The sequence below is a fragment of the Xyrauchen texanus genome, chromosome 18 (assembly GCF_025860055.1).
Source record: "Xyrauchen texanus isolate HMW12.3.18 chromosome 18, RBS_HiC_50CHRs, whole genome shotgun sequence".
Lineage (NCBI taxonomy): Eukaryota > Metazoa > Chordata > Actinopteri > Cypriniformes > Catostomidae > Xyrauchen > Xyrauchen texanus.
This window is the reverse complement of record NC_068293.1, coordinates 15,543,953-15,559,297: the sequence shown is the minus strand read 5'-3', so window position 1 is coordinate 15,559,297 and position 15,345 is coordinate 15,543,953. Positions and strand designations below refer to the sequence as shown.

General features: G+C 40.1%; 2 protein-coding genes across 3 annotated transcripts in view; both read left to right on the top strand.

The window, feature by feature from the left end:
- The window catches only part of LOC127658593 (bone morphogenetic protein receptor type-2-like), a 99,798-nt gene extending 87,015 nt beyond the window's left edge, over positions 1-12,783 (top strand). Inside the window, 6 exon segments of the mRNA XM_052147970.1 lie at positions 1,411-1,558; positions 2,519-2,655; positions 3,095-3,267; positions 4,702-6,014; positions 9,080-9,127; positions 9,130-12,783. Coding sequence (XP_052003930.1) covers positions 1,411-1,558; positions 2,519-2,655; positions 3,095-3,267; positions 4,702-6,014; positions 9,080-9,127; positions 9,130-9,371 — 2,061 coding nt within the window. The 3' untranslated portion in view covers positions 9,372-12,783.
- A 784-nt stretch (positions 12,784-13,567) lies between these two features.
- Positions 13,568-15,345, top strand: part of LOC127659245 (protein FAM117B-like) — a 63,750-nt gene continuing 61,972 nt past the window's right edge. For both annotated transcript variants that reach the window (XM_052148977.1, XM_052148976.1), the window contains exon 1: positions 13,568-14,438. In XM_052148977.1, the coding sequence (XP_052004937.1) occupies positions 13,733-14,438 (706 nt within the window). In that variant the 5' untranslated portion in view covers positions 13,568-13,732. The remainder of the gene's footprint in view (positions 14,439-15,345) is intronic.

Below are 15,345 nucleotides of genomic sequence, written 5' to 3'. Positions count from 1 at the left end.
ATAAATTGCAATGTCCGTACAGTGAGACGCCTAAGACATGAAGGACAGCTGATCGTCCTCGCAGTGGCAGACCATGTGTAACAACACCTGCACAGGATCTTCACTGAAGTGTTGCAGTTTTGTCTCACCAGGGGTGATGATCGGACTCACGTTTATCATCGAAGGATGAGCATTACACAAGGCCTGTACTCTGGAGTGGGATTGATTTGGAGGTGGAGGGTCCATTATGGTCTGGGGTGATGTGTCACAGCATCTGAGCGGACTGAGCTTGTTACCATTGCAGGCAATCTCAACACTATGCGTTACAAGGAAGATATCATCCTCCCTCATGTGGTACCCTTCCTGCAGGCTCATCCTGTGTTCTACCCTGGCCAGCGAAGAGCCCATATTTTAATTCCATTGAGCACGTCTGGGACCTGTTGAATCGGAGGGTGAGGACTAGGGCCATTCCCCCCCAAGACATATCTGGGAACTTGCAAGTGCCTTGGTGGAAGGGTGGGGTAACATCTCACAGCAAGAACTGGTAAATCTGGTGCAGTCCATGAGGAGGAGATGCACTGCAGTACTTAATGCAGCTGGTGGCCACACCAGATACTGAATGTTACTTTCTGTTAGACATAAACTGAACAAGTTTCACAGACATGTGACTTAGTTGTTGAATATTTTTATGTTCATACAAATATTTACACATGTTAATTTTGCTGAATATAAAAGCAGTTGAAAATGAGAGGATGTTTCTTTTTTGGTGAGTCCATTTCATATTTATGTATTTGCTTTGAAATGGCATTAAAATGTTGTTTTTTTAACCATAATTCAGAATAACCATACTTTCAATCAAACGTCCATTGTTCTCTAATATATTCAGAATTTTTAATGTAATAAGAACTAAAACACAGAAGAAACAAAATCTAGTTGAACAACATCATCAAGGCATGCTTTCCACAGTTTTTTTTTCTTAATAATTGGTTTAAAAAAATCATTTTTTATTTATATGCAACAAGTTTACTGTACATAGAAATGCATATTATGTATTTAGTAATATATTTTAATAAAAGTAAAATGTCACATGGAGACTTCCATACAAATTATGAAATCAAAGTTTTAAATAATTTCATTGAAACAGACCGTTTGAACTTAAATGCCATTTTTGCTTCTGTTTAAATTGCGAGTGACGAGTCAAGGGCAAATTGCAAAGCTAGTCGCATGCACTTTAGGAAACTTAATGACTCAATAAAAACAACAATGAATATAAAAAAGATATTCACAATGTTAATTAATTCTATATTGTTTATCACCAGTAAAATCAGGAGATGATCCAGTTATATTCCATGTTCATAAGTGCAGTGAATCCCTATGAATCCTTTTATAAGAGGCCCTTCCCACTTACACTTGCACTGTTCTGCTGTTTAGGTTGGCACTATCCGCTACATGGCCCCGGAAGTGCTGGAAGGAGCGGTGAACCTCAGGGACTGCGAGTCGGCTTTGAAGCAAGTGGACATGTATGCAATCGGCCTCATCTACTGGGAGACCTTTATGCGCTGCACTGACCTTTTTCCAGGTACGGACCAGGACTCTACAAGAACAACAGCCAGGAATTACTTTAGATATGCTTCTAGCTAAGGCCCTTTTCATACCTGGCATTAAGCTCCATCTCCGGTATTCCGATCAAGAGTGGTCAGATGAGACGCATCACCATTTACACCAACCTAGTTGCTCAAATGCATCTGTTTTGACCACTCATGTTTGGATTTCAAGGGGAGGGTCTCTGATTTCAAAACTGCAATGTAACGCTATCCAGTTTCAGTGGGGTTTTAAAGGAGATCTACATGCATGGGGTGGTATAGAACAGTGGTTCTTGCTTCAGGACCAAGTGGTGACCTAACACAGTAAAAAGCTGTATTTAGTGTATCCTAAGTCACATTTTCTTCTGTCTTGCATAGTTGCGTAAATGGTTTTTAAATATAATAACATGTATAAATTATTGTTGTTGTTAAAGCTGAAGTATGTAGCTTTTTCAGTGTAAAAATACTTCCTCCTTTCAGAACTTAATGTACAACTATAAGTTAGTCTTTCAGAGGGTAATTTTCTCGAAAACTGTAAAAGCTTTGTCTCTGTGGCACTATAAAATTCCTGTGTTTGTTTAAAGCAACCCGGTTAGACCCGCCCCATCAACGTTACTCACCAATGGTGAGTAATGGAGGGCGGGCAGTGAGGGTGCACGGTCAGTGCAGAGTTTCGCAAAATCTATTTGTTTCGCAAAAATTACTTCAGCTTCAATGTCAGCAACAAAATATGGGGAGCCAAATATGGTCATGTAACATTGTGGGCTTATTAAGCATAATCGGTGTAAGATCGTTCATGTAAATCCACTCAAAGATACTTTTCATTCTGCTCATTATTTTAATGGACTATGAGGGTGCTCCATCGTCTCCATGAATTGAGTGTTTTTCTATAATTCTGGAGAGTGCTGCGGGTGTGGAGGCCTCTTAATACTGACTTTTGTTTTGTATTTTTAAAGGGGAGACCATGCCAGAATACCAGATGGCCTTCCAAGCCGAGGCGGGGAACCACCCCTCCTTTGAGGACATGCAGGTACTGGTGTCCAGAGAGAAACAGAGGCCCAAGTTCCCAGAGGCCTGGAAGGAGAACAGCCTGGTGAGCAACTGGCATCATCACATTCTGTTCTTATCAGTGGTCAGATTTTTGCTGCAAGATCAGCTGAAGCTCTTTCCCAGGCCTATATTTACTTAAGTTACCTTATTTTGTCAACAACGCAGAACATTCTTGTATTCTGAAAATGTACACTTCCTGCTAAAAGACCATACATTTCGCTGCTGGTACATGCTGATTAGTGCTTGTTTTGTGTTGGTCTTGCTAATTGACTTGTCTCTGCCAAAACTTAGCATGACTATTACGATGGCTCATACTTTGGTCCAAGATTTAAACAAGCCACTAATCCTAAGTATTAAATGAAATTCTTATCGCACCTTTTGTTCTATGCACATGAATGATACCTCAAATCATGATGCTTTTCAGGCAAAGTGTGCTGTTACTTTTCTAAACAATAAAACTTACAATCTTGTTTGTCTCTCAGGCTGTGCGCTCTCTTAAGGAGACTATGGAGGATTGCTGGGATCAGGACGCAGAGGCTCGTCTGACAGCACAGTGTGCAGAGGAGCGTATGGCAGAACTTCTGCTGATCTGGGAACGGAACAAACCTGTCAGCCCCACCATCAACCCCATGAGCACAGCACTGCAGAACGAGAGGTCTGAGCTCACCTCAAATGGTCTCTTAGCTCAGGAATAAATTAGGCTGCTGTGTGTTTATTACATGCATAATTGTTCTTGATAGGTCTTTTTGTCATTTTTCGCCAAGCTGTCTGCCAGTTACTTCATGGCTGTTGTCATTCACAAATTTGTCCATTATTTAAAGCTGAAGTGTGTAGTGTTTTTTTTTTTTTTTTTTTTTTTGTCAAAGTAATTTCTTGTGTCTCTACTTAATATGCAGAGACAACTATAAGTAAGCCATTGTTTGGTTCATTCTCTTCAAAAGTGTAACACTGTAGCATTATCAAAACACTGCTCTCTAAGTTTGAGCATCCCAACCTACCTGATACAGCAAAACTGGTTCAACAAATGAGTTTGGTCCGGGACTATCTATTTTCTTGACCAATGACAGGCAGGGTTGAGCCTTTAATGAAACAGCAAAAAAGTATTTTTGCAGAAATTAAACAGCAAAAAAGTATTTTTGCAGAAATTAAACAGCAAAAAATTAATTTTGCAGAAATTAAACAGCAAAAAGGTGTTTTTGCCTTTTTTTTTTTTTTTGTTAAAATCAGAGACTAAAAGTGAAATGTTTTGTTCCGAGCAGAAACTGTATTTTTTCGTTAAGGTTCCAGCGTTCCGCTGCCTTTTTTCCAATTAGTAACCAGTTAGAACAGAATTTAAGAACAGTTTATAACCAAACATTTTTTACCAGATCTCTTAAAATAAAAGGTATTGTCTGGAAAAACAAGCTCAAAATAAGGGACTTGCCTCAACCAAAATAATTTTAAGTAAGCTATTACATTTTTTTCCCATGTGGGGGAATTATCAGCATAGAAATCATAATAAGCAATGTACTGTATACAGTAGCCTACTGTATATAAAATTACATATTTTAAATGAATGTATTCTTAATATTAAATATATTCCCATAAATATAAAAATATTTTAAAATGCATCGGGCCATTAAAATTAATTAATAGCCAAAATCTCTCTCCTGCATGCTTGCACACACTGTTTGGGCATTTGGACTAAACATTTTAAAATAATGTTTTCACTCAGAAACAATTGAAACAGATTTCGTACCTGTTTTAGGTTATATTCAGCAAAAAAAAAAAAATACATTTGCCTTCGATTTATGTTTACGTTACTCAGAACGTTTTCAGTCCCTTATTAAAATATATTTTTTAATATATTTAAAATAAGATACATTTACAAATAATGTATCTTTAATACAAGTGTATTTTGTCTACAATTATGTAAAATTACAAGTGTAAGCCTCAACCAAAAACTTTTAAATGCCAGTGCAGTTAGATCAAAAGTACTTATATTTAGATATTTTTTACTGAAAAACGAGTAAAAACAAAAAAAATGCTCCGTGAATTTGGATGGACCTGGTTATCAGGTTTGACCACTCTTCTCTTTATGTTTTTGTAGGAACCTCACCCACAGTCGCAGGGCTCCCAAAATGGGCTCTTATCCAGATTATTCTTCATCCTCTTACATCGAAGATCATGAGGGCGTGGTAAAGAACCTCCCAGGTGATGTGTCCACCTCTGGCACCTCCTCTGCGGGTGGCATGGGCATGAGTGGCTTTAGCAGTGGGGTGGCAGTTCTGGGAGAGAAGAACCGAAACTCTATAAACTATGAGAGGCAGCAGGCTCAGGCCCAAGCTCGGCTACCCAGCCCAGAGACCAGTGGCACAAGTCTGTCCACTACAACCACTACGACTGGCCTGACGCCTAGCACCATCATGACCACCATCTCTGAATCAGGCCACTCGGAAGATTCAGGAGCTGGGGGGAGTGTACCTGTATGTCTTCAGCTTACAGAAGAAGACCTGGAGACAACCAAACTCGACCCAAAGGAAGTGGACAAGAATCTGAAAGAAAGCTCTGATGAGAACCTGATGGAGCATTCGCAAAAGCAATTCAGTGCTCCAGACCCGCTCAGCTCTGGTAGTTCCAGCCTCCTTTACCCCTTGATCAAACTTGCTGCAGAAGTTACTGGAGGATCGGGGGGCGGTGGTCAGGCCGATTTTGGGGTGGGCGGCAGTGGAATGGGCGATGCCCCTACTGCCATGTTCCCGCTCCCCAAACAGCAGAATCTCCCCAAACGGCCTACCAGCCTACCGCTCAATACCAAAAACCCTGGCAGGGAGTCCTCGTCATCGCGGTTGAAGTTCAGCAAGCACAAGTCCAACCTGAAGCATGTGGAGACAGGCGTAGCCAAGATGAACACCGTAGCGGCCATGGAGCCACACTTGGTCACAGTCACAAACAACGCACCCAGTGTGCGTAGTGGTGTGGCGGTTGTTAAGGGATATGGAGGGGGCAACGGCACCAGCTCCTCTGATGCATTTGGGAACACAAACCCAGATGGTCCACAGGGTGAAAGTGGGGCTTCTCTACTCCAGAGTCAGCTAAGTGGAGAAGACAACCGTCTCAACATCAACTCCAGCCCTGACGAACACGAGCCTCTGCTGAGTAGAGAGCAGCCTGCGGCACGAGATCACTCCGGCTGCACCAACTCAAATAACAATAACAGCAACATCCACACAACTGCCTCTGGCACTGTGGACTGTTTGTGTGCATTAGCCCCTGCAGAGGGGCAGATGGAGACATTAAAATGCCCCACAGGGGCACCAGACAGGAGGGATTGTATTCCATCAAGACAGCCTAAACCCAGAAGACCTGAGCGGCCAAACTCTCTGGATCTGTCAGCAAGTTCCCAGGATTCGTCTTTTTTGGGTAACATTTTTCATATTTTCTATCTCTGGTCTAAAATCTAGTGAGCTGCCTACCTAGCAGCAACAACATGCGGTCTACCTCATTGTTCTCAACCATAGGGCTGGGGCTCACTAGTGGGCCTCAGCAACATCCAATGGGGCTATGAGATGATAACTATTTTTTTGTTTGTTAATTAAGCAGTTAATTATAATTTAGTATTTTAATCCATTGACACTTCTAGTTTCTGGGGGATGGGGGCCTTCAGTAATAGTTTAGACTAATTAATAATGGACTGATTTACCCCATAATTTTGTGTTACGTATTTTTATGCTTATAAGAGGGTTGCATCATAGCAAAATGCTAATGACAAACTCTATTGAAATCGATTGTTTGCTTAGTTTCCCATGTGCTAGGTGTGCAGCATACTGTGTTGCTGCATTTGTAGAACATTCCAAGTCATTCACTTATGAGGTTCCAGTTTTCAGATGGGATGCCTTCTTAGATGGCAGTTGCATATGTAGGCAGTAAACGGCAAGTCAGTGACTAGGATGTGGAACAGAACTACCGTGTGCTGTCTCTCTACATCTTTCCTTTGTTTCCCTTATTCCATCAATGTCTTTTTTCAATCTTTTTTTTTTTTATCTGCTCTTTTATGCTCTTTCTGTTTCTGTTAAACTTTCTCACTTAAGTTGCTGCCTCTCACCCACATGCACATACCATGAAAGATAGTCATACAGGTTTGGAACAATATGAGGGTGAGTAAATGATGACAGAATTTGTATTTTTTGATCATCCATCCCTTTACGGTTGTCAAGCTGTTTTTTTTTAAACCGTTAAGCAGGTCAAATATCCACTAGCTTGGAACAACTAGAAAGCAGCTAACATATTCCAAAACACAGCTACCATCTTAAAGTTGATTGTACAGCAGGCACATACAACCTGTAAGCAGACCGGCCAAACCGTGTCTCTATCAACGTGGAGACCATCCCTGATTAACACTGTCCCCAAGAGCAGGGTGGAGGAACCAGTGTGCGTGTCAGCACAGCCGCAAACAATAACCACCCAAAAGAGGATGCCTGACTGTGTTTTCTCTTCTGAGGTCACTCTATATCCTGCTTTTCCCAGATAATTAAGAGCGCAGTTTCCCATAAGCTGAACATTTCATAGAAAGAGAGATGAGTGGCTAGATGTGCATTCTCTCTCTCTCTCTCTCTCCTACTCTTTGTGGCTGAGTGTTTAGATGTTGGAGAAGGAAGGAAATTCCACTGGATTGATAAGAATCCAGAAAATGTTCTGCCTCAGTTGGTGGCAGCGATAAAGAGTGATGCATGCAGGCAGATGCGAGCACGATGACGGGTCAACCAGTGTTAACAGGAACTCCTGGAGCAGACTCTAAACAGGAAGACAAAAAAGAAATGGAAACATGGAGTCACTCTGCCCACATGCTTAGCGTCTATATGCGGATTGTGAGACTTGAACAGTTCGAACTCGATAATTCAGACTTCAGTGCTCTCTGTCTGGGAGAGTTAGTGTGGTAAAGGTCAACCACAAATTTTTGTGTTGAAATACTACTCTCTATTGCTTCATTAGGGTGGATGTTTTGAGCAGTTTTGCCCCAATTTAAATATTGCAACAGCTGTTTTTCATTTTCTAATGACACATTCACAAATGTCTGAAGTCAAGCCTTTCAAGGCCATTTTTCTAGGTCTATTATCAAGTTATATTATTTTGCCACAAGTTAAAGTTAGTCTTTTAAGACCAATTCTATGTCAAATCTCAGGTTTTAGTCTTTGGTCATGAATTCAAGTCAAGGCACAAGTCTTTCGGGGCCAATTTTAGGTCAGATATCAATTTTTAGTCTTCTGTCACGAGTCCAAGTCAAGGCTCAAGTCTTTCAAGGCCAATTCTTGGTCAAGTCGCAAGTTTTGGTCTTTAGTCACAAATCCAAGTCAAGGCTCAAGTCGTTCAGGGCTAATTCTAGGTCAAGTCTCAAGTTTTAGTCTTTTGTCACGAGTCCAAATCAAGGCTCAAGTCTTTCAAGGCCAATTCTAGGTCAAGTCCCAAGTTTTTAGGGAATCTGGAAACCACAACAATGTTATAAAATACTCTCTACATTCATGAGTATTAGTAAACATGTTACAGTAACTTAAACTCGACAATGTAGAAACATCACAATCGGTTAACACATGAGTATTTTTTGATTCACACGAGTTTGACAAGCAATATAAGCTTCAACAACCCTACCAGACAACATATCCAAGCAGTATAGCAAGTAAAGAACTTTGCCAAACATTTAACAGATAAACACCCTTCCAGACTGCAGCAATGCCGTCCTGAACTGTTTGACAGGGAGTAATTTCCCCAGCCGGAATACTTGACAGCCAGTACTTACACGGTCAGCCACAACATTAAAACCACCTGCCTAATATTGTGCAGGTCCACCTCATGCCTCCAAACAGAGCCAACCTGTTTATCTCAGTTACCGTAGACTTTGTCCACTTGAACCAGTCTGGCCATTCTCTGTTGTCCCCCTCTCATCAACAAGGCATTTCAAACTGCAGAACTGCGACTCACTGGATGTTTTTTTGTTTTTGGCACCATTCTGAGTAAATTCTAGAGACTGTTGTGTGTGAAAATCCCAGGAGATCAGCAGTTACAGAAATACTCAAACCAGCCTGTCTGGCACCAAACAACATCCATGCGATTATCTAATCAGCCAATCGTGTGTGCAGTGCATAAAATCATGCAGACATGGTACAGGAGCTTCGGTTAATGTTCACATCAACCATCAGAATGGGAGAAAAAAAGTGATCTCAGTGATTTGGAGCATGGCTGGTTTGAGTATTTCTGTAACTGCTGACCTCCTGAGATTTTTATAGACAACAGTCTCTAGAATATACCCCGAATGGTACAAAAAACATCTAGTGAGTGGCAGTTCTGCAGACAGAAATTTGTTGTTTATGAGAGGGTATGGTAAGGACATTGTTTTGAACACCAGCTTTTTATGTACTATTGCATTTTGTTCATTTTTATCAAAAAAATCTTTTTAAATATTTCCTCTAAAATGTGCTCCTTGTCTCTTGTAGATGTGGCCATGTCACAAGAGGGAAAAGCCGGATCGGCAGAGAAGATTAAGAACGTGTGAAGACACCTTATTCTTTGAAAAGGTGGCGTCCTTCCACATGGGTCATCTCCACTGATACACTGGATGGAGAGGTAAACAACAATGGGCACAGCCATCAAATGGCAACAGCAGCAGCTGGAGGAGGTCACAGAAGTTCTGGCCAATTAAAATCCAGTACCGCTGTGTTCCTGGTCAGTGGAGGAACTACAACTGCCACTCTAACATCTGACCCACCAGATATGACCTGCCTGTGAACTCTCATCTCCAATTTTCCTCCGAGATCAGACTTTTGATACTGGAGATTTTGTCTATGCTGTTGTGCTCCAAAAAATGGTCCAGCTAATGATGGAAGTAGAAAAAAACTGGAAACGTTTTTGGAAAGCAGGCTTTTGAAGGGACATAATTTAGCAAGCACTTAACATTGTGATAGTGTCGAACTTCAACTAGTTTGTGAAGAAATCGCTTTAAACTAAACCCAGCTATGCAGCAACATTGGCATAAAATGCTTCCATTGTTTGTTTGTTTGTTTTTTGTTCCTTTTTTAAATCAAGAATAATTGTTTTTATGGCTATTTGATAATTTCTTTTATTGCACTTTTTTGTAAGTAATCTTAATCACGGTTCCTCTGACCATGCTAAAGACCGGTCTAAAAACGCAAAATGTTTTAGTTTTTAGTCTTAATGGTAATGTGTTGATTTTACAATCATGATAGAGTGGACAGAATTGAAATCAAGTCCATTTGAAGATAAAAAGAAAAAATGGCAGTGGTCTTTAAGACTGGGTTGACTGCATCGCTAATACCTTTAACCCACAGTACATTCATATGTTTTGTATTTGTTGTATATATCTGTGTACTGTGTTTTTTTTTTTCTCATTTTAAAATGTGCAATAGACTTTAGCTTTGAGGTGCTCCATAAGACAATTTTAATTTGCTATGTATTTTTGCAGCATTTGTTTATTTTCTTTAGTTTAAAATTTCTGTGGCTGCACTGTGTACAGTCAGCTACCCAGACTGTGTTTTTGAAACATCGTACAGATGGCAATCCCAGACTGTTTAAACAATCCCATCAGTCTTGAAAAAGGTAGATAACAATTGAGAAAATATTGGGGTGTTCATTTCATGTACTGTATGTTCGTAATATTGGACAACTTTTACAGAAGAACAGTAGGTGTTTACTCAAGTCAAGCAACAACCGGAACTGTTTGCTGGAACTCGTGTTCTCTGAAGACACTAAATAATCAAGTCTCTGCAAATGCTCTGTGCAGTTTTACCTCTGTGAGTTGTTAAGGAGAGGGTGTATCTAAATGTGTATGCATGGGTCAATGTGTGTTTGCATGAAGCTAGATGTATGAAGAGACTTCTCAATGGAGCTCTTCAGATCACAGCTGGGTGTGCAAAAGGCATCAGTCATGTGAGACTTTCTACTCTGTTAATACAGTGGACATTGCTCTGCGTGCTTCAAATACCATATTCCTTGAGCAAACACGTACATACATCATGAACAAAACTTATACAATATGTACAGACTAAAGTTCACTGATATTTTAAGTTTGTTGTTAGCCTATATTAAAGATGAGCTCAAGTGACACGTTAGTGTACAATAAGAAATCATGAGTCTACATCCATTTTAGCGGTTTCTTTTGTTAACTTTAACCCCCTAAATCTTTCATATATGTAGTGTCCAGGGCCAGTCTTCAAGCTGCTTATGGGGTTCACTGTCATGAAATCAAAAGTTTAATATTGTAATAATCACTTAACATTTTCATATTTGAATGATACTTTAATCAAATACCATTTTTAGTGGCAGCCTTTTCGGACATGTGTCATGTGGTTTTACCCTTTTCCACCCAATCATTAACAGTCTGGAAGGGATTGACACAAAGAATGCACTTCCAAAACCGTTTTTGTCTAATTATTGGTGCCACTTGAAATAGTAAATTTTGAGTGCTGCATCTTCCTTTTTAAATCTACACTGTAAATGGATTTGGCGGTCAGATAGCAGTCGATACATGCACCATGCATGAAATGGGCCTCATATTTTACCCCACAATTGCTGCCTTTACACCTGGTATGCATTCTGCATTGCCATGGAAAACAATGGACACGAGCCATTCAGATAATTACATGATGAGGAAAGTTCCCTCCTATAGCAAGGCACTGTATCCCAAGAAAAAACTGAGATGGCACGAGTGTGTAATCAGAGAGTGCATACCATGCTTATACTGTATTGCATTTCAGTTATGTGGTCCATAATGAGTGTGGGGATTAACCATTTGGATTTGGAACAAGCCAGCATTATCTTTGGACTCGTACACTCCGGAAAAGGAACTTTCAAAAAGTAATCAGATTTTGTTCCCCCATGCTGAATTTTTTGTCAGCATATAAGGGTATACAGTGTAGTTCTGGTCCTCACTGCCTCTCTCTAAACAAATCAATGCTTCAGTCTGATTTTTGTATATGAATGTAATATAGGCTATCCTCTGTGGTGTAAATAAACAGTATCTGTCTAGTGCATTTGCATGCACGTATACAGACTCATCTGTCGCTTTGGGACCAAGAACAATGCTAAATTACTGTGATGTGTATCTTCAGATAATCACAGTTATGCCAGACTGTTCTCAACTATGTATGTCAAAAGTACATGCTGTTCAGCTCGAGTCGAAGAGAAGATAATGAGCTGAAATGAGAAATAATAACCCAGTGGATGACAAAGTAAACCTCCAATGCTAATTTGAATGAAATGAACAAACATCTGTGAATTGAAATGGAAAGATTTATGACTATAATAGATGATTTAGACCAAAGTGCTGAGGCTAGATTCTGTCTACGTGGTGGATAAGGCTGAGTCACTGGAAGTGTAGTTTGCTTAGGGGAACCTTCCAAGAGTTAATGCAAGCGGTTTACACAAGTCATTGTCCAATTTACAGCACACTGGAATACTGAACCATTTACAGATACTGCTCTAGAAAAATGTGTAGACATAAACCCTACATGCCTTGTTTAATGTTTTTTCTTTAAGAAGGCCTTGATAATTTGATTTTTTTATTTTTTTATTCTTTTGTTAGGTTGCAGAAGGGTTTTAAATAAACCAAGATGTTAGGGTAATACACATGCAAACTCTCAATTCTACATCAGTTTAAAAAAAAAACTAAAAGTTGTACAATCTGAATTCTACATCTATAACAACTCTCAAAACCGCAAAATGACAGTCTAAGCAAAGTATACACTGTTAACAGCATGCCCCCTGAAAACAAATTTACAAGTGTATTTTGGGTATGAGTGAATGAATGAATGAAGGGTATGTTATGAGGAGCTGCTGTTTGTCTTCTGTTTTATATCCATCAAATTCATATTGAAGCTGAAGCCTCCAGTCAGACCCTGCATAGATGGTTATTTAAAAAAAAAAAAGAAAATCCACTGACATGTTTTCTATTACAGCTTGTAAAGTAAGCACTTTGTGGAAAATGAACAAATGATAGCTCGTGCTTTGTCTATTCAGAATTTTTTTTTTTTTAAATATAATTTAGAAAATAAAGCTTGCTGTACACCGCTGCTTTACTTAGTTGATGAAAGATTATATTAATGAAAACCTGTATATGAGGTTTGCGGTTATTTCCACATGTCTGAATTAAAATGTACAATTTCAAGGATAATGTGATCAACTCTGTACACTGAAATGAAGTTTCTCGGATTGTTCACTTTGAGTGGCCACATGAGGGTGTTAAAGGCAATCTCAATATCATGACAAAAAAACATGTCCCACACACCAAAGAAGAGCTTAAACATTTATAAGTGCACTTTTTTTTCTTTTTTTTAATGCACACATGCAATGATAATTTTGTATAAAATCTAGTGTCTAAACACACGTAAACTTTAAGTAAACACTTTAAAAAAAGATTCTATTTGTTAACACTTGTAAATGCATTCGGTATCATGCACTAACAATTAATGATATTTAACAGCATTTAGCAATATTGGTTTTTGTTAAGTTATAAATATTACTACTGTTTATTGTTAGTTCATTGATACATTTTAACGTACACCACTACTAATGTTAAGACTATATTAGTATATGTTAAAATTACGATTAATACGTATTGTTAATTGTTAGTTCTTAATGTAAACGAATACAGCCTTACTGTACAGTTACCACATATTACACGTCATTGCTCAAAAAGAGAAGAGCTGTCATTAAAAGATGAATGAATGATGAAAGAATCATAACTCATCTTCTCAGTAAAACGTTATAAAAAAAATCTCATCAAACATTTCTCATCCACTGTGTGGAGCCTACTATCTCACTTCATGGAATTAAAGGGCTCTACATCCTGGCCAATCAGAAATTGCGAGGGGAGCGCGAGCAGCCAATCAGAGGTGAGGGGGCAGAGCTCTGGATCGAGTCAGTGAGTGGCTGTGAATCTCCTACAGTTTACTTGAGGTCGTGAGATAGTTTAGTCGTGTCTGTTAGAACCGACTGTACGGATAAAAATCCGTAAACAGCCGTTATATGGAGTGACACTACGAGCACCAAAGAGCATTCGCCACCTCAGAAACGCTTAAACGTATGTTGAAAGCGTTTACGTTGAGTTTTGTCGTAATTTCCCTGCGAACACCATGTCTCAAAGAGTTCGCAGGAACGTATCTCCGACGTCCAGCTGCAGCGGCGTGACCGCGGGAAGCTCAACCGGATCCACGGGGCTCAGCACCGCTGGAGTGAGTTTACTGGGTCGCCTACTGCCCATGAAAGCCACTGTTCCGTTCCAGCTGAAACCGCAGCAACAGCACCCTCTACAGACACGGACGGCGCTCACCGCCGGTAACGGTAAATGCCACAGCAGCGGATGTGATCCACACGGAACCCACAGCCGGAGCCCCACGCGATCCCTTTACTCCAACGCCTCAAACAGTTCTGCAGCTACAGCCTCGGTGGCATCATCCGTTCCCTCCTCATCAGCTTCATCATCAAGAACTAGCCCCATAATCGCTGTTCACGTGACTCCGCCGAACGCGAGAGCGCCCCACGCGCAGGTACCTGTGCCGCCGCCACCACCATCATCATTCTCATCATCATCGTCACCTTACACAGGTGTGCATGTCAACCCCCAGTGTTGCTCTCCCTCCCAACAGATCAGCTGCATCACGGACAGTTCAGGCCCCCTTACCTCTAATTTATCAGCCTCTCCGTCTTCATCCTCCTCTTCCTCATCATCATCATCTTCCTCGTTGTGGTCTTGTGGCCACCGGTCCAAACCCCTTCAGCCCCCTGAACATGACAGACTCTCTCCAGAGAGACTGAGTCCCAGCTCGCCTGTTTGCAAAGGTAATCTAGAGTTTGTGACTCGTTACATCATTCATCTTTATGAATTTATGAGCCTGTAATGCTTGATTTTGTTTGAAGCCAGTGTCAAGCATCGTTTAATTTTTTTCAATATTGTTTATTTGTCATCACTGTCACTTTTTTAACTTGTAAACTCTTATAGCCCATGCGGTTTCTAGAGACTTTCCCAATGTTTTACAGCAGGGCAATGCCAGTCATTTACTAAACCTTCCCATGTGTCACACATCAAACCATATTAAAATGTAAAATAAAATGAATAATGTAACACTTTATAATAACCCGAACCCTTTCAGTAAGCAGCCATTTACCAACTTTTGCACAATACTTAACAACAGGTCATTAGTTAATGTGCATTCACATATTAAATATTAGACAGATACGCAATTTGCATTCCTGCGAATGTATAAATAACTAATGATGAACTGTCAAGCATTATTTCATGTACAGCATGGGACTCTTGGTGGATGGTGCACTTTTTCTCTCTTCCACTCTGACCCACATCACTTGTGGAAAATGAGTTGGACTTTCATACTTGACTTTTGTATTTCATATGTCTCATTCATAAAGTAGTTTGTGGAAAGCTGTGCTGGAGAGGGGGCCAGTCTGTGGTTTGAATTAGCAACTTAAGAAGCTTTTCTCTGTTGCTGACTGTTAAGAATGCAAATGTTTAGTGGCCAGTCGTTGGTTTGGCCATTTGACTGAAAATGTTGTATTTTGTGATCAGTTTGCCAGCTGTACTGTAACAAACAGTTTGAGCTGGCTTTATGTCTGGTATCTCTGCAAAGAATGGAATGCGAACACGTCTACATACACTGATCAGCCACAACATTAAAACCACTGACAGGTGAAATAAATATTTATCTCGTTACAATGGCACCTGTCAAAGGGT